The 22772-nt window shown below is 44.8% G+C and overlaps 2 protein-coding genes across 9 annotated transcripts in view; one reads left to right on the forward strand and one right to left on the reverse strand.

Moving 5' to 3' along the window:
• The first annotated feature begins 2 nt into the window (after positions 1-2).
• On the forward strand, positions 3-6477 carry NUDT1 (nudix hydrolase 1). 5 transcript variants are annotated; one of them, XM_039492885.1, is made up of 4 exons: positions 3-131; positions 971-1102; positions 5318-5463; positions 5927-6477. In XM_039492885.1, exons 3-4 carry the CDS (start codon positions 5364-5366, stop codon positions 6097-6099), a joined length of 273 nt encoding a protein of 90 aa, XP_039348819.1. In that variant the 5' UTR covers positions 3-131; positions 971-1102; positions 5318-5363; the 3' UTR covers positions 6100-6477. The 5 variants fall into 5 exon arrangements, with proteins under 5 accessions (XP_039348819.1, XP_039348818.1, XP_039348817.1 ...); XM_039492884.1 differs by having other exon boundaries at positions 4-131; positions 971-1130; XM_039492883.1 differs by lacking the exon at positions 3-131 and adding an exon at positions 154-224 and having other exon boundaries at positions 971-1130.
• A 525-nt stretch (positions 6478-7002) lies between these two features.
• SNX8 (sorting nexin 8) overlaps positions 7003-22772 on the reverse strand; it is a 37570-nt gene continuing 21800 nt past the window's right edge. For all 4 annotated transcript variants that reach the window (XM_039492878.1, XM_039492877.1, XM_039492875.1 and 1 more), the window contains 9 exons: positions 22013-22130; positions 18211-18332; positions 17387-17467; positions 16149-16309; positions 15370-15502; positions 14198-14266; positions 13211-13360; positions 12572-12721; positions 7003-11425 (listed from right to left, as the gene is read on the reverse strand). In XM_039492878.1, coding sequence (XP_039348812.1) covers positions 11312-11425; positions 12572-12721; positions 13211-13360; positions 14198-14266; positions 15370-15502; positions 16149-16309; positions 17387-17467; positions 18211-18332; positions 22013-22130 — 1098 coding nt within the window. In that variant the 3' untranslated portion in view covers positions 7003-11311. The remainder of the gene's footprint in view (positions 11426-12571; positions 12722-13210; positions 13361-14197; positions 14267-15369; positions 15503-16148; positions 16310-17386; positions 17468-18210; positions 18333-22012; positions 22131-22772) is intronic.

Genomic DNA, 22772 nt, shown 5'->3' on the forward strand with positions numbered 1-22772 from the left:
GCTCTGCGCGCCGCAGCCTCGCTCGGGCGCCCGGTCCGCCTCCTGCTTCCGTCCGGGCCCTTTTCGACGGAGCAACCGCCGCCGCCGCCGGGCCGCTCCACGTGGGGCCGCCGGGGGGCGGAGCGGAGCAGGTGAGTGATGGGGGTCGGGGCGGCCCGAGCCGGGGGCGGCCAGGTTACTGGTGTGGGACGGTCCAGGCCGGGGCGGGAGCCCTGCTGGGCCAGGTGAGTGATGCGATGGGGGGGAGCCCTGCTGGGCCAGGTGAGTGATGCGATGGGGGGGAGCCCTGCTGGGCCAGGTTACTGGTGTGGGACGGGACGGGACGGGACGGGACGGGGCGGGAGTCCTGCTGGGCCAGGTGAGTGATGGGGAGGAGCAGATCGGGCCAGGTAGTGATGCGATGGGGGGGAGCCCTGCTGGGCCAGGTTACTGATGTGGGACGGGACGGGACGGGACGGGCCAGGTTAGCGATGGGGGGGAGTCCTGCTGGGCCAGGTTAGTGATGAGGGCAGGGCGGAGCAGACCAGGTTAGTCATGGCGGGCGAGACAGGCCAGGCCAGGCCAGCTTAGTGATGGGTGGTGGGGGCGGAGCGGCCGGGCCGAGAGCGGATAGGTCAGTGATGGGCTGGGCGCTGAAGGGGGGGAGGGGATTGGCTTTAATCAGCAATCTCCGGGGCTAAGTGGGGGACAGGACTGGGCGGGCATGACCCACTGACTAGTGCCCCTTCTCTGCACGCAGTCTGTGTACATAGGTGCTGGAAATGGGGGTGCTACCGCACAGCCTGGTTTGAAGTGGTTTCCATCACACACCCAGGGTTTATAGTTTAGGCTAATGGCTCTCAGCTCCCCCACTAGATGAATTGTTCTAGCACCCCTGCCTGTGTATCCCATGCGCTGCGGGCGCAGGCCACGGTGTGTGATCACAATCTCCCAGCAGTGCCCAGCTCAGACCCATCTCCCCTTTGCACAGACGGAGCGATGTTCACAAGCAAGCTCTTCACACTGGTGCTGGTGGTGCAGCCCCAGCAGGTGTTGCTGGGCATGAAGAAACGTGGATTCGGGGCTGGGCGCTGGAATGGATTCGGGGGCAAAGTGCAAGCGGGTGAGACCATAGAGCAGGCAGCCCACAGGTGAGATGGGTGGGGCACTGCATGGGCACATGTGTGCTGTGGGGGTGTGGGAGGCAAGACCACATGGGGCACTGATGGGTCAGTTGGTGACTCCTTACTGAACCAGAAGGGGCAGGCAGACTGGGTGGTCCCTCTCTCTGAACTATTCAAACTGTCATTTGGCCAGGCATCTCCAAGTCAGGTGTGTAACAAGAGAGTATCACCAACTTCTAGCATTTAGAAACCATGAGTCAGCCTCCCTTTTAAAAAAATCATGATGGCTTTAAAAATTATAATTTAAAACAAAAACACTGGGGGGTTTATTTGCCATTTGGGTTTTGAATCTTTCCCGTTTGTGTTTTTCAAGTTTTTTATCTTCAATGTTGAGGGCTGGAAACTTTCTTTGAAAAATGAAAGCTGAAGCTTTAAGAAAAACATCAAATATCAGGAGACTTGTAATAAAATCACAAGAGTCGGCAGCACCGATCAGGTGATTTTTTTCCCCCCCCTTAACATAATTTATTACAAAAGCCTTAGCCCAGTTAAATATTACGTGGCAAGTCTTTTGTGGGAAGATCACTGAGCACTTTGTAAACTAATTAAGTATGGCAGGTTACTAAGGCTTATGTAGAGAATCACTTCACCCATCACTGAAAATGCCTTGAGCTGTAAGTAGCACCTATTGCAATAGTCTCTATGCACTACATGAGTTGAGGACGTGACTGATGAAGTGTGCTAAACAATGTAATTACATGAGTTGTAATTTGGCCAGGATACCAAGTTAATATCTCTGTTTTTCTGAAAGTGCCAGAGACTCTGGTAAACCTGTTTTAAGTTTCATCCAAAAGATAAGCAGCACAGAGTTGCCTTGGCTGTGTTGTGGGATTGTTTCAGTAAGGGCTGAAAGGAAGAGTGCCAGCTACTGAGTCACCAATACTGACTTTCTGCAGCACTTGGGTCTCTCTCCAATTATTGATTGAACCAGCCCACTCCTATTTGTCTTGAGATCTGTTGGGATTGCAGCAGAAGGTAACATGGCAGATCACAGCTGAATCAGTAATTTCATATAAAATTTAATGTCAGCTTCATATAGAAGAGTTCTTCTGACATAAGCCCATGTCTCCCAACCTCCCAGCCCTTTCACAAATGCCTGAATTTTCCTTCAGAACGGCAGGGAGTTTGGCATTGCTACAGTAAATCTCTGGGTATGTTACACTGGCTAGCTTTGCTTGTTTCTGGGAATTCCGAAGCTCCCTTCTGCATAGAGTAGTTTACTTTGCAGACAACTGGTCTCTCACAGAGCTTGTTCGGCTGCATTTTATATAACAGCCTTTCAGATGAGTTACTGACAGTTTATGGCAGGAGGGAGATGAGCCTCCTTTCTTCAGTGTGCTGTTGGTTTGTTAGGCTCTTGCTACTGCTGAAAATAGGGTAAATGGGATGCTTTGAATAATTTAACATTAAATAAGTATTTGTAAAGTTCTCAAAGTACTGCACACCAGCACTGAGGTTCTATTTCATAGGTGTACACTGGCCACTTGCACCATTGTTTGGCTTTAACATGTAGGAGTTTTTAGCCATACTTGGAATGTTTCAGCGATCACAAGCGGCGTGGTCAGCACCCTGACAAAGGAGGTTGCTCTGGACTGTGTGTAGCAGCTTGAGCTGGAGCCCTCGTGTAGCAGCTCATCAGAGCTGGCAGCAGTGGCACTCTGGGGAACTAGCTCAGCCACCAATTGCACCAGCCTGTTGGATCTGGCTCTCTCGTGCCATCCCATCTCTGGGTAGGGCTTAGCCTACATAATGACTAACTGTTAATCTGAGACGTATCAAATTATGTTTCCTGCTTCAATGGCTACTGTACCTCACTTGATACACAGTATCCCCTAGAGCCCCCAAACGCCCAACATTGTTCACCATGTCATTATCTTATTAAGGGAGCATTGAAGTGGTTCATTATTCTAGTTTAATTTTTTACCCATTATGTTTCCAGCCACGGTGTAGGGAACTGGACTGTACACAGATGTATCAAACTGCTTAGAAAGCCATAGCAGTGTCACACCCCGTGAAATGAAGCCTGTGAAATGAAGCTTTACGCTCTATTGCTGAGAAAACATCTATTTTAGACACTATCATCTATTCCAGGAAGATCAACTAAAATTAGTCAAACCATGAAATCAGTGTGTAATTCTGAAATGGGATTGATGCCAGAGAGAGGTTGATACCTTACAGAAGGTTCCCATTACACTTAACTTGGGAGTTACTGCCCTGCCAAAAATAATAATAAAATCCAACTGCACATTCATTTTAAAGTCAAGTCTAACTTTAATTAAATACTGCAGCTGAATATACAGTAGCTTTCAAACTATGAGTTATTGCTGTACATTGGAAGAGCCCTGGACTAAGCTCACAGTTCCATACCTAATCTGTCAGGGGCAGGCAAAAAACTGCCTAAAGTGCATTTATGTAAATAAAGCAGTTCATCTATTTTTTTCCCCAAGTGGCCCAAGCCCTGTGTGATGAAGTGGGGAACTGGCTGGCAACTTCAGAGAAGACATAGCAGAATTTTAAGTATATCCTTTAGCCTCTCCTACTTTCACATAGTGTGTACACAGCAAGTTCACTGTAGTCACTGCTTTTTTGTAATGGTTGACACAATTTACACTGGTCTAAATAAGATGTAAAATATTTGGCATCACATGGATTGTGATGATATCCTGCATTAGTATTGGAATGAAGCCCAGCAGTTCTGTCCTCTGAACACAGTTCACTACAGGTTTTTGTACTGGCAATTCAGACCTGCAAATGAAAGCTGTTACATATTTGACCAATAAAATACTGCTGAAGATTCAGAATATCTGAATTAAAAGGGGAGCCAGATCAATACTTAAATGAGAGACCTTTTGTGGTCCTTAGGTGCACATTGGAAGCAGAGATGACAAGTCAAAAGTAACACTCTTCTCTGGGTCAGTGGCACAGCCCCCAGCATGGTGTTTTCAGATAAGATGTAAACGTGGCTATTTGTGCTCATCAGAGAAGAAATTGACACTTTTCATAACAATAGGCATACCAGCCCAACAGTTCTGAACAAATTTCAGCTTTGATCATTGCATCCAACCTTCCAAAATCCCCCCTGCATTTCAGCTGGATATAGTATTGACTTCCTGTCTCGAACCATTACCTAGTATCCTGTGCTATTAAACAGCAGTTTCATTCAGCCTCAGCAGTAGCTGAATTCCACTGTAAATGCAGACATCCCTATATATCTTACCTTCCTCACCAACATGTCTGAAAGCTTAACTGATATTTGCAAAGCACTATGTGCTGCCTTGGGGAAGGATCCCATAAAGCTGCTCAGTATTAAAAGTGAGGGTGGAGATGGTGAGAGTTGTCACCCAGCTGTAGTGTATCTTAAAAAGGATCTGCCCCTTGCAAGAGGAGTAATGTTTGAATAACTTGATTTAGTACAAAAGTACAGAGTTCAACTGTAAAAGGCTAAACCTAATCTTTCCTCTACCTAATTTCTCCAGAATGTCTCTTTTTTTAAATATTGATTTTTTTCCTATAACAAGTATATACAACATTTTTAATAAGCCTGCTTCCGGCAATGGGCAGTAGGCTTGTCCTAAATCCACTGAGATCTCTACTCACAGGGTGCCATTTTCTGCCAATCCTCCCATGTAGAGTCTGGAATACACCATTATTATCCAAACAGCAACATTCACACACACAAAGTTTTAACAATTCCCTGCTTTCTGGATTTCATGATGTATCATTTAGGAATGGCTCATTAGCCCTTGCTCTAATAGGGCTCATCTAACACAGGTGTGTGGCCCCAGCAGATTGCAGGTCCCAGCATGCTCCAAGCCATCTTGGTCCAAGTAGGCTGGCAATTTGGAATTCAAGCTGGACCAATACTTGCTGGGACCTATGCACTTTGAGTTACATTTTGCTCTCATCTTACACTGGCAGGTGCACCCTCTACACTCCTGACAAGTTGCCAATGTGATCGTAAGCTGAGGAAGTTTTAGGCAGTCCTGCCTTAAAGTTGTCAACTTCCCCCCTCAATTTCTCTGTCCACATTTGTGCAAAAGATGCAGGCTGTCTCTCTGCTTTCACCCCAGAGTGGTGTGTGTATAGACGTTGACTGTTGAGTTTGTGTTTTCCCACTGCTCGCCCTCATGCAAAGATATCTGTGCCTCTTGCAGGGAGCTGCTGGAAGAGAGCGGATTGACTGTAGACAATTTGCAGAAGATGGGTCAGATCACCTTTGAGTTTGTAGGTAACTCTGAGCTCATGGAAGTCCACGTCTTCCGGGCGGACACCTTTCACGGAGAGCCAACAGAAAGTGACGGTAGGAGCACAGGGCAAGTGGCAGCACAAAGAAGATTTGTTTGCCCCGATTTCCTAATACTTAAAAGCTTATGTGGAGAAGGGGGGATGCTGGTCCCAATCTTATGTGGGCCTCTGTGATGCACATTGAATTTCTCTTCCCCCCCTACCCTCAATATTAGTTTTAGACTTTCAGCCCTCATTCTCCTGATCAGAAGCTTCCTGCTAGGGTTTACTAGAAAGCAGGTCGTGGCTGAGTAGGGATATGTTGTCTGAGCAACATTAGCAGCCCATTGCCTCCCTGAGTCCTGCTTCTTCCTCTGGACAATTTCCCCCTACAATCCCTCCATAAGGAAGCCAGCTAGCTGTGCAGGCCTATGGATCATAGTTGTTGGAGTGCTTTCCTTCCCTCCTAGGACACCCCGCATGAAAAAAAAGAGCAGTGAAGTAAGTTTACCCAAACCTCTTTATCCTTCCTATTTTAGAAATGCGTCCGCAGTGGTTTCAACTGGATCAGGTGCCTTTCAGTCACATGTGGCCAGATGATGTCTACTGGTTCCCCCTACTGCTCCAAAAGAAGTTGTTCCGGGGCTATTTTAAGTTCCGGGGCCTAGACACTATTCTGGAGTACACGCTGAGGCAGGTGGAGGAGGTTTAAGAGGAAACAGCAGCATTCCGCCCTCACCAAATACATCATTGCCCATATTGGGCCAGGCCCCAACTATTGGGTGTTAACCCGCCATAGCAGTGACCACTTTATGCAGTGCTCTCCTTTCTCAGCAGAGGAGACTTGAGGGAGAACAAAAGACAGCAGTTCTTGTGCTGGTGCAGTTCCAAGGTGTGGGGTATTTCAGTTATGGCTTGGTAATGACTCCCATAATTCAATGGTATCCCTTCTCCTTTAACAGTTAGCTCAATAATCTGTTCCTTCTCAGATGGCCCTCTTTTACATTAAAATACTAAAATGAATATAGCGTTCGTGGTCTGATTCATGTTCCAGGGAAGTGACAAGATGATTTCTGAAAGGCCCTTTAAAGTAGCCCAGAAGCAGGAGACGTGCCCCCAGGCAGCATAGAGACTGGAGCGTAATAGTTAACCATTTTCTTCACAGGCTACAGCACTGGAACTAGCACTCCCCTTAATTCTCTTCCCCACCCATCCTACAAACTGGGACAGTCTATTGCTTCCTCTTATTCAGGGCTAGCTGGGCATGGACCTGTGCATGGCTCTAGTTCTTTTCCTCTCGAAGCAGCAGGAGGTTGTGGCAATGGGTAAAATAAAGCAATGTGGTTGCATAGCATTGCTTAGGCCTTGCCCAGGTTCTCATTTCTCTTAACTATTCATTCACTGTTTAAATGGTTATTAACTGTCCCTCCTGCTCAGCTGTTGATGCTGACAAGTGAACATGTGCTATAAAGCTCAGAACCTTCAGCAGGGGCTTTCTAATAGGTTTCATCCCAGGACAGCAGCAGGTGAGCTGTACAGGGCTTGGGTCTGCTCCCAACTCAGCATGCAGGGCAGTGAGTTTAATCAGTCCATACCAGAAATAATAAAGCCACTCTTAACTTCTTATACAAGTATTTTTTTGTCTTACAAATACATATTTTTTAAACAGTTGGAGACAGAATCTTGGAATGTAATATAATCTGTAAACAGTTCCAGTCTATCAGCTGTAGTAATAGTTTTTTAATTCCTGCAGTTTGATAAAGTGCTTCATACATAAGACTATTTGAGCCAAGCAAAGATACAGGGTTTTCCCAAACAGGTAAAATTCACATCCTCCAACCAAGCCTGCTTCTTCCTATCTCCATCCAGCTGCTCTGAATAGTCTGTACTAGTCAAAGTGCCATTCCTCATGCACGTGGCAAGCCTTGGCTTGAAGGCAAAGGATAAGAGTTAGTGCCTTGTACCCCTGCCATTCATTCTGTATTACACTCTATTGCCTCTGCTACTATGGCGGAGACCAGTATTTTGAATTCTGTCCTCACCTGAGCTGCTGCTTCATCTTTCAGTAAAGTCACAGTCCTGAACTTGTGCAGCTAGCCTGTTACAAATTCAGCAGTGACTTCCATGGGTGATCAAAAAGGAAGAGCAGATGGAGCAGAGACAAGAAGAGAATAAGGCCCTGTTTAAACATAGTGATCCCATGAGCAAGTCACAGGTAAGGGGGGGGAGGGGAGCAGAGAGTGATATTTTGGAAAGTTTCCCCATCTGTAAACACCTTCTGTGCGGCTGGTCAGAGTAGGCACCGCATGTTGTCCCCTTCCGGATAGAAACAGCAGTGGCAATAGGAAAGGCAGGCTACATGGCTCTTTTGGTGGAAAGGAGACCAATTTCGGTACTGAAGAGTCAGGTTCTCTTCTCCGGCTTCATATTCATCTACAGACCTGGCTTCTTCAAGACATTCTGGTGCAGACACACTCGCACTGAAAATTATACATCTGGATGCCTTATCTACAAAGTCACATCGCAAATGGGTGGAAGCCCCCATGAGGTCAATATGTGCAGAGAAAGCTTCCATTCAGAAAGGCACATTAACTTTTTGGTTCTAGAGCTCACAGCAACAGCAGGTCTTGGCTAACTGGCATGCCCTCTTCAACTCTTTTCCTGTTGTGCTTAACATCAATTCAAAACTAATTCCAGTCATCAGAGAAAATTGGGCAAGCTAATGCCCTACCAGCTCTGGTGTTGGGAACTGCTTGTTCAATGCATTATGTTTTGTTTTCACTATTTCTGTTTGTTAGTCTGAACATAGCATGGACCATGGAAGCAGCTGTTTTAGCTTCCTCTACATTGCATATGGCCCATACAGAGAACTGAAGTCAGTTTGACTTTTCTACCCAGCCCTCTTCCACAGCAGAGAAGTTGTAATAGACGCTGTCTCTGCAAACTGCATTGACCCTAAACTGAGAGGAGAATACAAGTGCAGAAGCCCCTTCTCTGCTGCTGCTGGAAGTAGTCATGCCACCACCATTTGGATTTCAGACCAGAATGGCTAAGTCTATAAAAATAGGTTTGCAAGTTAAAGCTTGTATGAACTCCAGTATGAGAGGAAGATGCTTACAGAGGGAGTAGTAACCAGGGCAGTCCCCCAGGATGTGGCATTGGCTGTATCAGGTATATGAACACGAGGCACTCATTCTCTCTTGAAAGCTGCCCAAAATTTAGCAGATGTTGTTGAAAGGCAACTGCAGTCCTCACTGAAACAGTGTATGCTCATCCCTGTCTTCATTCAGGGGCTAGAACAAGGCAACTGCACGAATGGATGTATTCTCACTCAGCGACTCCAATGAAACATTTCTTTTTAAGATAGATTTATATATGTCACAGGCTTAACCTGATTATCCTACTGAATTCCATAAACAGAGCCTGTAAGGGCTGCTGCTTAAAGAACAGCAATGAACAGTTATCCCTTGGACAGCTAACTTGAATATGAGCTTAAGAGTTTAGAAATAGTTGTTACACTTTCAGGCTTTTTATAACTGTGTAAAGGGCAAAGTTTCTTTCTACTAGAGCCAACTCTTTGCTATGCTGACAATCACCCTCTATCAGACAACTGATGCAGGCAATGCAGCTCCCCATTATATGGGAGATCCAAACTTTTCCAAGATAATGTACAGTATTTTCTTATTTTGATTATTTGTTTAATTTAACAGTAGACACGCTACTCTTTGATTACCAAACAAATAAAAAGAGTTATGCTGGGGGTGCGGGAGCTGGGGTTGACCACAACCAGGCAACACATTTTTAAAAGCATTGATACTGTCTGCACTAGTGTTTAAAATCACATTAAAATGTAAGCTAACATAAAGCAACCTATTTTCCTAGTCTAAACAAGGTGAAATGGAGAAATGTTTCCTGTCTACCACTCAAGATGGTAGATTATTATTACACTGTACATACATTTATGGTCTTAGCAATTTGTCCTGGTTTGTGAATAGAATCTCTTCTGTATTGCTTTGTATTCTCTGCCAAAGAGTCGCTAGCACCTGTCTCAGGCTCTTGCAAAGCATGGTAGATTAGTTGCAAGGGAAACATTCTGAGCAAGCATTAGAAAGAGTTAGCACTTAAGCTGCTAACAAGCAATGCATTCTGTGTAAGATCTGTTTTTACATTCACCCTTTTAAGAGTGTCAAAAGCCACGGCTCTCCCTAGCCCCAGCACCAAGATACACACACCGGGCACGTTTACACTGCATTAATAGAGTGTGGCTGCAGTTCACATAGCTAGTTTAATCAAGCTAGCTTGTGTGTGAGTAGGAGTGAAGCAATAGCAGCATGGGCTAGTCATCCAAGTAATCACCCAGGTTCTGGACACATTTGTACAGTAAGTGCTGAATTGTGCACTGCCAGGGCTTCACTGCTCCCAGTAGCTGAGTTAGGTAGGGTAAAGCGAGCTTGGCGATGTCTATACATGCTGCAGTCACATCTGATGATTGCAGTGTAGACAAACAGTGTTGTATGTAGGACAATCTAGCGTAGCCCCTGTTCCACAGTGGTGGTTTCTCAAAGGTGAAAGGGCCCTGCCTGTCCCAGACACCAGAACACTGATTAGCTTATTGACATATGTCAAGTAACTTTGGTTATTTCAATCATAGTTCCTCTTGCAGTAGAAACTAGCCAACACTATAAGAATCAGAATTCTAGAATTAGAGAAGTTGAATATACCCCCGCCCCCTTAATGGGCAAGTTGCCTAGAATAGGGAAATAATTATGGTCCAAATTTGACAGCTCATTCTTCCTAGTTAAGTGTGTTTCCTTTTCACTCACTTGAAGCTTAGTGCCTCCTTCACCTCAAGGCGTTTGTCTTCATCTTCAAGAGACGATGATCATGGTGGTACTGCCAAAAAAGAGTAGCAGCATCACCATGATAAATACTGACTCTTGCTGATGAACTGAACATTTTCAGTCCTGTCCTGGTTATGTAACAATTGATAGTAGCTCAGAGGGAACATCAGCCTTAGCCAGTTCAGGCTCTTACAGGCAGCCGTCCTCTGAGGATACCAGCGTGTAACACAGGCACCCAGGAGTGAAGACTCCAGCTCTTCCCAGGAAAGTTGATCACCCCAGAGCTGTCCTTCAACAGTATGAAAAGTTATCCCTTTCTAAGGGATGTATCGTAGTTTCAATCAGCTAATTTCTACACATGTGACCAGCAGACTCCCATAAGAAATGCTGTTCAACAAGGTCATCTTTGGTCACACACTACTACTCATAAGCAAATATGCCCTGTGCTCTCCTGTGACATGAGTTCAATTCCCACACTGGGAAACATCATTTCCAGCACTGACCCACCCAGCAGAGCTAGAGAGCCCACCAGAAGCTTTCCCCTGTTTTGCATGTGGATCTAGCAATGTGAAATCAAACATCTAACTAATGAACCTAGGGAGAAAGGGAGGCTAGCCTTCAGCTCTCCTTACCCATATTTGCCTCTAGGTTGGGCCCCAAGCTTAAATAGCAAGGAATGCTTCAGACATCCTGTGCGTCTCAGCACTTTACACATTGGCTAGTATACGTGTTGATAGCTGTAAGAGGGCAGTTAGTATGAGCAGCATGGGACTTCAGCAACAGCTGAACTGCAGCACCTGATGTACCAAGCCACTTCCAGTCCTTAGGCAGAGGGCCTCTGGGGCAATGAATCTCAGTCGTGTCCCAGGGCACTTCAAAATAAAGAACAACAAACAAAAATCAAGAGATTGTCTCTCTCTCTCTGTATGTGCTTCTGTTTCCAGTCTGTCCATAAGTCAGAGAGCAGCTCAAAGCAGCAGTATAAAAATAGCTGTTTGGAGGATTCCTTTTAATATCTGGAGATAGAGGTCACACCCCTCTCGTGACCGCACTTTGACTTGGTCAGTGTCAGATCTCAGAGCATTAATTGGCAAAGAAGTTGCCCTCTGGGGGTGACAATGGTGGTGTTGGCATGTTGTGGGGTCCCACAAACAGGCAGCTCAACTTTGGCTTCAGTTCATTCCAAACTTTACTCATCTGGAGAAGAGAAAGCAAAACAGCTTAGTGGGTCATCATAGCACACTCAAAGGCCTGAGTTCATGGCAGCACTAAGCTGTGTTGGAGGTTGGTCAAAAGCCAATGCATTTGCAGAAATGTTATATGGAAAAAATCAGCAAGTCCAGAGCACCTCTCCATCAAACTGGTGCTCTAATGCAGCTCTCTGAAGATTCTGTCATCCTTACCAAAATAGGCAGGCAGGGAAGAGACAGAGTTTTGAAGGCTTGGTTAGAGCCCTCTACTGAAACTGTCTCCCCTAACACACATTTCCATGAAGCAATGCATGGTAAGAAGTCTGAACCTAGGAAATGCTGAATGATTTATTTAAACACATAACAAGGCAACCTGTTAGAGCGAGGGGAGAGGGAGGGCAGAAGGGGGGAACTTTTTGGCCTGAGGGCCACATCTGGGTATGGAAATTGTATGGCAGGCCATGAACGAAGAGCTGTGATGACAATGTTTTTTTTTTTTAATCCAAAAAGGCACGCTGTGCCAGGACGTAGCCACAAGTGGGTCTGGGTGGGCCGTGGTCCACACACTTATCATCCAAAGCAGGTCCACCCCATCACTTGTCCCACTCCACCACCCACTGCTCTAGCCAGGGAGCGGGGTCAGGGGCTTGCCCCACTCCCCCTGCCAGCCCGCGCTCCTGCTGGGGAGCGGGATCAGGGTGCCGGAGCGGAGCAAGCCCCAAACTCCACTCCCTAGCCAGAGTGGGGCAATGAAGCTCGAGGGCCAGATTAAAAGCTCTGATGGGCCAGATGCGGCCCATGGGCCATAGTTTGTCCACCCCTGTGTTAGGTCCTTTTACTTGCTATATAATTTCTGTTTAACACATAGCAAAAAAGCAAATCCATGTAGCAAATATACAGCATCCACAACTGAATAACCCAGCATTCCACAGATGATTATCTCAGACAGCTCCAAAGCTAAAGTCACCCTGGGAAGTGCAGGGACTGGAAAAAATACACATACATACACACACACACACTTACACTTCCCCTGGGTTTGTCAGCACCACCTTCCCAAGGACAGCCCCACTCTTTGAGAAAGAGGGAAAAAACAAACAGCTCAAATACGTATTTTCAACTGGGGAAAGGGAAGCAAGATGACTGAAGAACTTACCTCTTTATGGCCCTGGATCTGGGAGTTGACAAAAGCTCCCAAGATGTGGGAAGTGAGAGGCAGGTAGATATGGATTAGCTGTGTCTCCTGGTGCAGGCAGTACAAAGAAAAGTAATTCCGCAGCTCCATGGTCATGATGGCATTCTCTTGCTGAGAGACAAAAAAAACCAGTTAACCTCATTGCCCAGAAGGGTGGTGCAAGAGCGGCTGGAAGAAATGCATCATCTTCAGTGTCCACTCACACCAGCAGAGCGCAAGTTCTCTCTACCCTGTAACTCAAGCACTTACCAAAAATCAAAAACACAGTCCTGTGCCCATTTTGCTTGGCAGCAACTGGAGAGGTCACATAGCGAGTACTTTCCACCATGCAGACTGTGCATTTCTGCACCTCCTACAGGCAGCTATATTGGACCACCTTGTTTTTGACACCAAACACCAGCAGTAAGTGTCAGTAGAACAAATGCATTTTCTTTACAGAACAGCAATTAATTTGAATAAGACTAAGATCTATGGGTGACCCTTTCTGCCTGTTCCAAAAACACTGATAAGCCACATTATGGCAGTATTAGGAAGAGGTTTCCATCCAACACACATGCTACACATTACTACTACTACTACACACAAAAACATCTGCGCTACCTCCACAATTCGTGACTCCAGCTGTTCCACGGACTCTGGCTCCTTGTTCTGCACAGTGGCACTCATCATCTGCTTCTTCATCATGCTGTACTTGTGCAAAGCTCGCTGGTGTTTGTGCAGTACTCCCTTCTCATGCCTCTCACACAGATCCTTCAGGAAGAAGGGAAACAACTAGTACTCACCCCATATCAGAGCCTAGATACAGGAAAGCGAGCCATGGGAGAGGGTGGGGAGAAGAGAACGTGCACATCTGGGAGGTACACAGCTGAGGGCATGAAAGGTGTCCCATGAAACTTCTAAACTGTGGAATATTTCAAATAAAGTCTTTGTTTTTTAAATGAGAACCAGAACTGCTCCGATCCAAAACAGAGGGTACAGCAGGTGATCTGAAGCTGCATCTCTGTCAATGTGCCTTGAACTTTACCAACACCAAAACTTCCTATCTGTGTATCCCTTTTCAATATTAAGCATTGCTAATTAACCTCGGGTTAGCTTGCAGTGCCCTGCTATTCCAATCCTGGACAGAGCCCCTCTTCAGGAAGGCTGCCAACTGTGTTGAACTGTATTTAGATGCTTTTTGCAGGGTGTCCATGAAGGAGTAGGCTGAGATCGTAAAACTCATTTCACTTGTAATTGAACTAATGTCTTCACATGTAAAAGGCAGGTCCACTAATTCATTCTCTTTCCCTGCCCCCAAAATAGCTGACTTATGAAAAAGATTAGCGGATTCCTACAAGTGAAGCAGATGGATATCTTCAACTCCTTGCAATGTCTGGTGTCCATAAAACTTTTCTCGAGCCGAGAGCAGATCAGTAACACTTCAGAGCTAGCCAAGGATGAGAATCACTCCCCTCACTCTACATGATGCCAGTTTGCCTCTGAACTGACTGTCCAGCCAGTTTTCCACTCACTTGGTGTTACACCCTCTAAAAAGCACAAAACTGTTCTAAACAACTGTCTCACTGGCAGAGAAACAGCAGCACTCACTTTATAGGACTGGAGTAAATCCAGGAAAAGGTTCAGCTTCTCCACCACATCACTCTCTTCCTGTTTTCCCTAGAAAACAAGAGACAAGTACATTTCATTTAAGCCTGGCAAGAGCTCACATCACAGCTCCTCAAACCCACCCAGTATGTTGACCCTCCACAGTAATCTCCAGGGCGCACCGGCTATCACAATGAGACTGGAGGATCTTAAGCTTGGACAGCAGGATGAACCCAGAACTAACTGGAGTAGGAACAGCATTCGGATTGCCTGATCACTGCAACAAGAAGCTGGCATCAAGAGTCCTCTGAGGTTTTCCATGCAGCTCTGTCTGGAACCCTTGCACTCATAGAATCCACCAGGTTTTCATCTTCCCTCCTTAAGACACACTTATTCCAGGTGACCTATAAACACCAGCACTTCCTCCTTAGAAGACTTAATGAAACAAAAAGCAGAGCTGACAAGACACGAACTAAACTTCAGCACTTGCCTGTTTGTTTCTTATGCCCTTTTCCCTTCCTATGTCTGTGTCACAAATGTGGCTCTCTAGAACTTAGGCTCCTTGGTGCAGGAAACTGGTTTTATTTATCTGTAAAGCACCCAGAACATCTTTAGCAGCATGAAGTGATGGTTGCAGTGAAGAGAAACTATCACTCGTCTTTCTGGATTGTCACATGCTCGTGTTATTCATCATCACACCGTGCCGTTTCAACAGCAATGAGACCTCTTGTGTTCTGTCTGAATGAGTTTCATGTAGTGTTTAACAAGTGGTGAAGGTCACAACTGGATACGGAGACAGGTTTTGCTGGACTATATTCACCATATGATCTTAGCCAGGCAGAGGGCAGGATTCTTGAACAGCTTGGGACAGTCACTATTTACTTTATTTTTTAAACCTATTTAAAAAGTTCCCCCCCCTCCACTTTCCCCCTCCTCATTGAACACCTTTGAGTTTTTTAATTCCACCAGTCAGAACATGTAGCCCAGTAGCATACCTGGCCAGTTGGACATGGCTTTAGATTGACACCTGCATAGCTGCTAAGAAAGGGGGAGTAATTTCTGGGGCACCTATGCCTAGAAGGCCTTTGAATCAAGAGGTGACACTAGGCAAAACACACCTCTCTCAATGCAGCAATTGCAATTATCTAGGAGAAGCAAATGGCAGAGGAACTCACCTGCTGTACAGCCTTATCGGCCAACAGCGCAAATTCGACAGACAAGCCTTTCAAGGCCTGTTTCAGAGTCCCCCACGTGCTATTGTTCAGAGCAGCCCAGGAGGGAAGTGGTGTAGTGTCTGAGCCCAAAGCACTGGGAGAGGAAAGAAGAGGCAGTGAGTCAGATCCCACTAAGCAGCTAGGTTGGTCTGACGATTTACCCATCCCAGCAGTTACTGGAAGTTCCCCCTCAAAACTCACTAGTAGGCTCTGGGGAAATAGAGTCCCCTAGGAATCAGGTGGCAATAAGTTTATATCTACTCCCCAAGAAGGGTCAAGTTAGCAGCAAAGTGCAGTGATAGCAGGTTGGGACATGTATATGTGGGTGAGCGTATGCACACACACACGAGAGAAAATGAAAGGAACTGTGCACTAGCAAGCCCGTTAGTGTTTTCAATTTAAAACAAAAATGCAGAGTGTGTGAACATATACAGCATGTAAAAGGGTCTATGAATGTGCACGACCACACACCCATGTACTTGGGGGCTGTACCATTTCATGCAAATGTAAATCAGATCCAGAATGTCAATCCTGTTTTCTCTCCCTCACCCTGGGGAACACACTCACTATGTTTTCTTCTCTCAGCAACAGGAAAAAGTGAACCTGGTTTGTGCCATGCATCTTCAGAAATACATGCCTCATCCCCATAGACATTCTGCTGGTACACCTCTTGCTCTCTTTAAAACTCAAGACTGTTCACAGAAGTGTGCTCTAGAGGGAGTCCTCACACCCTAATCTACCTTAGTTCCTTTCCAAATATGAGAAGATCTGCGGCATTATCAATGGCTCGGGAAGCTATTCTTTCCGCACGGTCCCGCAGTTTGTAGAAGCTGTTGTAGATGTTTCGGATAAGCTCTCGACTGGCAGCAAATTGGGCCTGGATGTCGGCTGGGAGGAAGTCCTGAGGCAGCAAAAGAAAGCTTAGTAATGGACTCAATTGCATGATAAGTCACAAAGAGAGAGATTAGGAGTATTAACTTGGTGATACTGAAAATGGTTTTATGCTCTGAGAGGAGCCATTGAAAATGGCATTATGATGTTCCAGGCCTATCAGTGACTCCAGGTCAGAACGCTTAACTGCAGCCCTGCAAACTTAGCCACGTATTACAAGCTGAGTTGAGCTGCTTCTGGCTTGTACCTCATCAGTAAAAGATTGTGCAACCAGAGCTTAGTTAACAATTCCACTGGTGACGCATGGGCCACAATAGGATCCACCTCAGTCTCCCATAGCTGACATCAGAGCTAACATCAGTAAAAGTTTGAATAGTCCCTAGTGTCAAGCATTGTGAATAATACACACATGGGGGCAGGACTGCTGAGTAATAAAGGGACCATCTTTATTATTAATTTGTATTGTGATAGCACTTAGGAGCCCAGTCACAGACCAGTGCCCCATTATACTAGGTGTTGTAAAAGCCTTATTTAAAAAAAACCCATAACCAACATTTAACCGTTCACTGGCTGCTTTATTTTCCCCTCACCCCAGGGTGAACTTCCATAAAAGCAAGCAACTCAGGGGAGCAGTGATGTCAAGTTCAGCAAGCAAGATACACAACTAGGGTACAGCAGCCTTCCCCAAACAAACAAACCATGGTGAGATTCAAAGCTTCTCTCATAGACATAGAGGGGTTGTGACACAAAGGAATAGCAAGCGACAGGATGAACGTTCAAACTGTGTAGGTTATTTATAGTTACTGAAAGAATGTGCATTTGGACAAAGACTCCTCTTACACTAATTTTGTACCATTTTACTAAGCAGATCCAGGCTGGACATTCTGGGCCTGGAAATAACCAACTATATGTTTTGTGATGAAGAAAACAGAAGATCAAGTCAAAAGAAGGTCCCTTACAGTTCTCTGTGGAAATTGTTCCTTTCCTCTTCAACTATAGCCCCTCTCTTTTACCCAACAGATACAAGACCTTGTGCACATGGGCTACCAGGATTAAGATTGCAATTATGCACCATAAAGAAAAATACCTTGGCCCTGGTGGCTAGTTGACAAGTCATGAACTCGTCTCCCACACCTTGGACCAACTCCCTCAGCTTGTTCTGCACATCCTGGAAAAGCAAAAGAAACCACCAACCAATCAATTAAACCCATCTGGCAATTCTCACAGTGACAATGAAAGGCAATTTCAATCTTGTTAAAACCTGGGCCTCCTCATGCACTAAAGCAACAATCCACAGTTGATGGTTGCTTTTATTACACATGGAAAGGGTCCACCTTTTCATGGCATTTAACCCTTCCTCCGGGGGGGAGGGGGGGTAAATCAACCTCTCATGCCAAAGCGGCACAGAAAAAAGTGATTCCATATACTGAGCCCATTTGTAGGCCTTGACCCATCTCTATGAATCACCCTCTTCCCCTAAAATTTAAACACATACAAATGTTAACCCTCCACCTCAAATGCTGCATTCATCTGAGGAGAAAGTTCTTCCTGTGCTAAAAGTCTGCATTAGGAGACTCAGAAGTCCTAGAACAACAACGTTTCTTAGCTCCCCCCCGGTCAAATACCTTCCTGGGGAGTATCAGAGATAAGGAGTGGTGTGATATATATTGCCACACAGGAAAGAGCATTATTTTCAAGAGATCGTGCCTACAGCATTGCAGAGATGACACATCTCACTGTCCAGTAGCAGAGGTAACTAGTGTGGACGATATGCTCCACTACCTCCTTGTAGCCAGGATCACAATTGTGGGGATGACAAATGTGCAGGCAATAGGCAGCTCTAAACTCGGTAACTGTTTCTGAGTGCATAGGAGGATATGCAAACACGTGTCATCACCAACAAGTACTCACCGAGCCACTAAAGGAGAGAAAGAGCTTCAGGAGCACGTCTTCTGAGAAAGGGGGATGTCGAGCCACCAGATTAATGAAACGCTTCAGAGCCCGCCGCCTAGACTCTATGAATTCTCGGTCAGCTGCAGGAGGGAACACTACATTAGCGTTAATGTATCAGGCATTGCAACAGGCTCAGAAAGAGGGAAAGGCAGCATCAAGTCCAACTGCTCCCTTGCATTTACATCTGCAGCAAAATCCAAGAAAATCCTGTGCCTTCTGGCAGCTCCATGCAACAGGTCTGCTGGGTTCACTGGTCTAGCCATTGATTAGCAGAACACTGCAAACCCCCACTCCCTCAAATGGTTTGTTAAAGCTGGTCTTAAGTTCCACAAACCCTTCTGCACCTATTTACCTCAACAGGACTACCCGGGTGAGTCAAGTTAAGCACATGTGAATTTGCAGGACTGGAGCCTTAGATTGCAAGTTCTTGTGTACAGTTATGTCTACACTAGCACTTTTGTCAGTAAAACATTTGTCAGTCAGGGGTGTGAAAAAACACACTCCTGACCGACCCGTAAGTTTCACCAACAGAAGCGCCGACATGGACGGCGCTATGCTGACGAGAGAGCGACTCTCGCTGGCATAGCTACCACCGCTCGTTGCAGGTGGTTTAAGTATGCTGACAGGAGAGCTCTCTCCCGTCGGCAAAGAGCAGCAACATGGGAGACCTTATAGCAGCGCAACTGCAGCCGCTGCAACGTCTATAGTGTAGACATAGCCGGAGTTTCTCTTCCTTTATTTTTATGCTGCATCTGGCACAATGGGATTCTTATCCTGTGTGGAGCATCTGGGCACTACTCCAATACAGGTAATTTTTATAAGCACCAGCTACCAATTCTGGTCCAATGACAAGTAAATCATCCCATATCTTTAATAGATGACGTGCAAAGCAAAATGAACATTTGTACCCTTTTTTGCTCCTCTATGTTGTGGAAAGATGGCTTCAAAATATTTTCCCCAGAAGTTCCCTTGCCCCATACATTGTTTGGGTTGGGATTTTTTTCTTTGTTTTGGTTTGGTGTGTTGTGTTTTGTTGTTGTTAATTTGTTTTTTGTTTTGTTAAAACTGGTTTTCCTCTTTTCTATGGAAGACTTTGCTGAGACCTTTGGAGGACAATTCACAATAAACTAAACCCTAAGGTGCAGTTCTCCGAGATCTTAATTGTCAGGCTGCAAGAAGTTCAGCAACTCATCCTCTTGGAAATGGGAGGGGCTCAGATTTCAGACTACTGTCATGTCCTTATCCAAGTAATTCAAACATCATGCTAAAAAGTCTTCCAGGAAGAAGTGAAGAACAGAGCTGATATTTGTAAAGTTAAAAAACAAAACAAAAAAGTAGCAACTTTTTTTTTTTTTTAAAGGGCGAAGAAAGGGTTGCAAAGAAAACCATGCAGCCTTCTAAGTACACAAATAGCCTAGTGACCCCGCACCACAACTTATTAGAATTGTCCCTGGCAACATTTCACATCATAAAGGGACAAGTGAAGGACATCACAGCCTTTTGCCTCCCAGTTCACCTTTAACTTGAGTTTGTTGGCCACCAGCGGTCCCGTAATGATCCTTAACTTCCAAGTGATTTTCAGTTGCTCGAGTCACAAGTCCACTAAAACCTTGTGCTCTGCAATTCAGCTTCCCTGTTTTAATAATCTAACTAGACATATCCACCCACTAATAACATGCAGTGAAACAGCAATTACCAGGACGAATTTTAACAGTAGTTCTATTTCTTGTAAAGTTTTCTAGGTCATCAGGACTTACAACCACGCATGGAAAGACAAACTCAAGTCAAAGTGCAAGGAAGGGAAGGAGAGAGTGGTGAAACTCTGCTCCGTTCCAATTGCTTCCATCTAGCGGCTGCTACCACTCCCTTTCTTTATTGCTCATACACAACCCTGGAGAGAACTAGCAACAAGAAGATTTTTTTTTTTAAAAAGGAAAAATTAAGATGGGGGGAAAAAAATCAGAAGGCAAATTACTTCCTAAATGTGAGATCTGTTGGACTACAGAATAGTCTCCCATGGGAAGTGATGGAAGCGCCAACATGTGGATTATTTAGAAACGCACAGAATAAAGGAGTGGAAGATACACAGTAGAAAATAATCCAGTACTAATATGGGGCTGGAAAACAATAACCTCATAGATGTTTTGCATCTCTAACTTCTATGATATCTGTACTCACTGATAAATCCTCTTAAATAAAATAATCAGCAGTGAAATAGTGTTGATATTCCGTATTGTTGCCATTAGTTATGGTTAGGTTTAAGCGTCAACTCTCCACTAATATTAACAGGAGCAGGTCACTCTTCTCACAGGTATTGTTTCAGGCAGTAGGTCTTCAAATTCTCACAGACTGCACTGCATTAGATGATATTCAATAATTATCTTTGAAACCTCAAGAGTTATATTTTTTTTAAAAACCCACGCCCCTGACATCTTACATTCTGCAAAGATTGACAACACTACCAGAGTAGCTCCAGAATTATCATTCTGGCCTGTTCTGGTTCACTTTAAACACTGCGCCAGAACCGTTCACTAATTTCTGATTCTTCTTTTTCTATGGCATAATGCGGACTCCTTAAATTAAATGAATAATTTATTGTGAAATGTTAAGCTTGGCAATATGGGCAGAAGACAAGACAGTGAAAGGCTTGTTCTTTAGCAGATAAAGCAGAAACAAAACAAAACTGTATAAAAGACTTATGTAATGTATTAAATAATAAAAATAAAACTTAAAAACAGTGTCAAGATTTCAGACTAGAGAAAAATGTATCCAAAGTAGCTTTGATGTGTAGTCAAGCTTGGAGTATTTCACTATCCACAAGTACATTGTAACCATAAGAATATGAAGGAAATGACAGTCTGATTCCAAACCCATCATTCATCTTTTTAGTTTCTATTTTGACTCTACATAACTAGGCAATCTGTTTTTAAAGCAGAACAAGAAAAAAGCTACTCCTGAGATAGGTGATTTTTGTAAGAGAAGAACAAGAATCTCTCTGATAGGAAGATACCTTTTATATATGGACAGTTACTTTATTCATGTGGCCAATATTGGTATAGAAAGGTTTCCGGGAGAGATGACACAGCCTGGAGAAGCTATTTACTTACAGTCTCCGTGCTTGTAAATAAAGGCCATAAGCTTGAACAAAGAAAAGTTGGAGTAAGCCACACTCTCAGTGAGGGATGTGAACATGTTTTATACACTAATTTCTCCTGGAGTGTTTAAACCTTTTCATATGCAAAGAATTTTCCCCCACTTTCCATCTCTATGGTTCTCCCACCACAGAAGAGAGAAGGGGTATCTAAAGCATCTTTCATACTCAGAGCACTTCACAAAGCAATGTGCTACAGCACATACTGCAACTGCTTAATGGTACAGTAGCCATTCTGCACTCGTCAATGTGCGTCAGCACCACCGACATTATAACCTACTTTACCGGGGAAGAAATAGCTGAAACTCTACCCTATTCTAGGTCTATCCCTCACCCTAGCACTAGCCTTATTCTTTTCATGAATGCCATAGGATTTTCAACTTACACCTGGAGAGTCACCAGTGGAACTTTACATTAATGTCTTATCTGAAAATGACTTCCAGCAATGCAGTGCTGGCCTCCCCAAGGTATGCACTACACTGTCAGCACTGCTTTTTGAACCAGAGAACAAATGCTATGGATTCTTCGAGACACATGCATTCTTGACTGTATTCTCATGAGCACATTCATACCAGAGCCCATCCAGTCACTAGGAAGACCCAGGTTTACCTCCCAGCATTCTCTTTGGAGGAAGTGCAGGCACCATACGATATGGGAACTTCTGAAGCAGCATCTCATGGAATACCACAAAGTCATTGTATCGCCTGTACACAGAGCACTTGAAGCGCTGCAATAGAGAAAGAAACCTCAGAACACTCAGACAGGAACAATAGCAGCATTTCAGTAAAGTTAAAGAAGAGTGGCTGGTACATTTCTTGGATTTGCAGATGACTTGCTTTAAGCTAACAGTTTAAAAATAATAATAATAATAATAATAAAAGTCACACAGAACCCTCAGCCACCTCTCAATGATGCCCTTGGATGGCTTAATATAAATTGGATATCTTGCTGGTGGGTTAGGTCCCTTTGGGAACAAGAGTTTCAGCAAAGGGTACATTTCAAATTCCATTCACACAAAACATGGGGCAAATACATTTTATAAAGGAAAGGGGAGATGTCTTCTGTGGGTTACTGGAAGGAGGTGATAGATGTCCCTAAACTTGCTGTGATTCCACATAATTCCTCCACCAAACCGGTGTCTCTTCTGCATCACACAAAGACAAAGGAACAATACAATTGCAATGAGCACCCTATCATCATAAAGGAGCATTTCAATGCTGATGTACTCCAGTCACGATTCCAGTTCCTGGTAACATCCACCAAACCAGGTCTAATGACAGGGGAAGCAAAATAGCTTTAAGCAAACATAATTCCCAGCCCTCCAAAACCCAGTTGTTTGACCTTTTTTAGTGAGTCATGCAGCAGAATG

The sequence above is a fragment of the Mauremys reevesii genome, linkage group 10 (assembly GCF_016161935.1).
Source record: "Mauremys reevesii isolate NIE-2019 linkage group 10, ASM1616193v1, whole genome shotgun sequence".
Classification (NCBI taxonomy): Eukaryota; Metazoa; Chordata; order Testudines; family Geoemydidae; genus Mauremys; species Mauremys reevesii.

Excerpts from the sequence above, each read along its gene's own strand:
- NUDT1 (XM_039492881.1), top strand. The coding sequence starts at position 573 with ATGGGTGGTGGGGGCGGAGCGGCCGGGCCGAGAGCGGATAG. Across the intron at positions 614-970 it reads GCCGGGCCGAGAGCGGATAG|ACGGAGCGATGTTCACAAGC; the intron begins GTCAGTGATGGG and ends CCCTTTGCACAG. Across the intron at positions 1,103-5,317 it reads CGGGGGCAAAGTGCAAGCGG|GGAGCTGCTGGAAGAGAGCG; the intron begins GTGAGACCATAG and ends TGCCTCTTGCAG.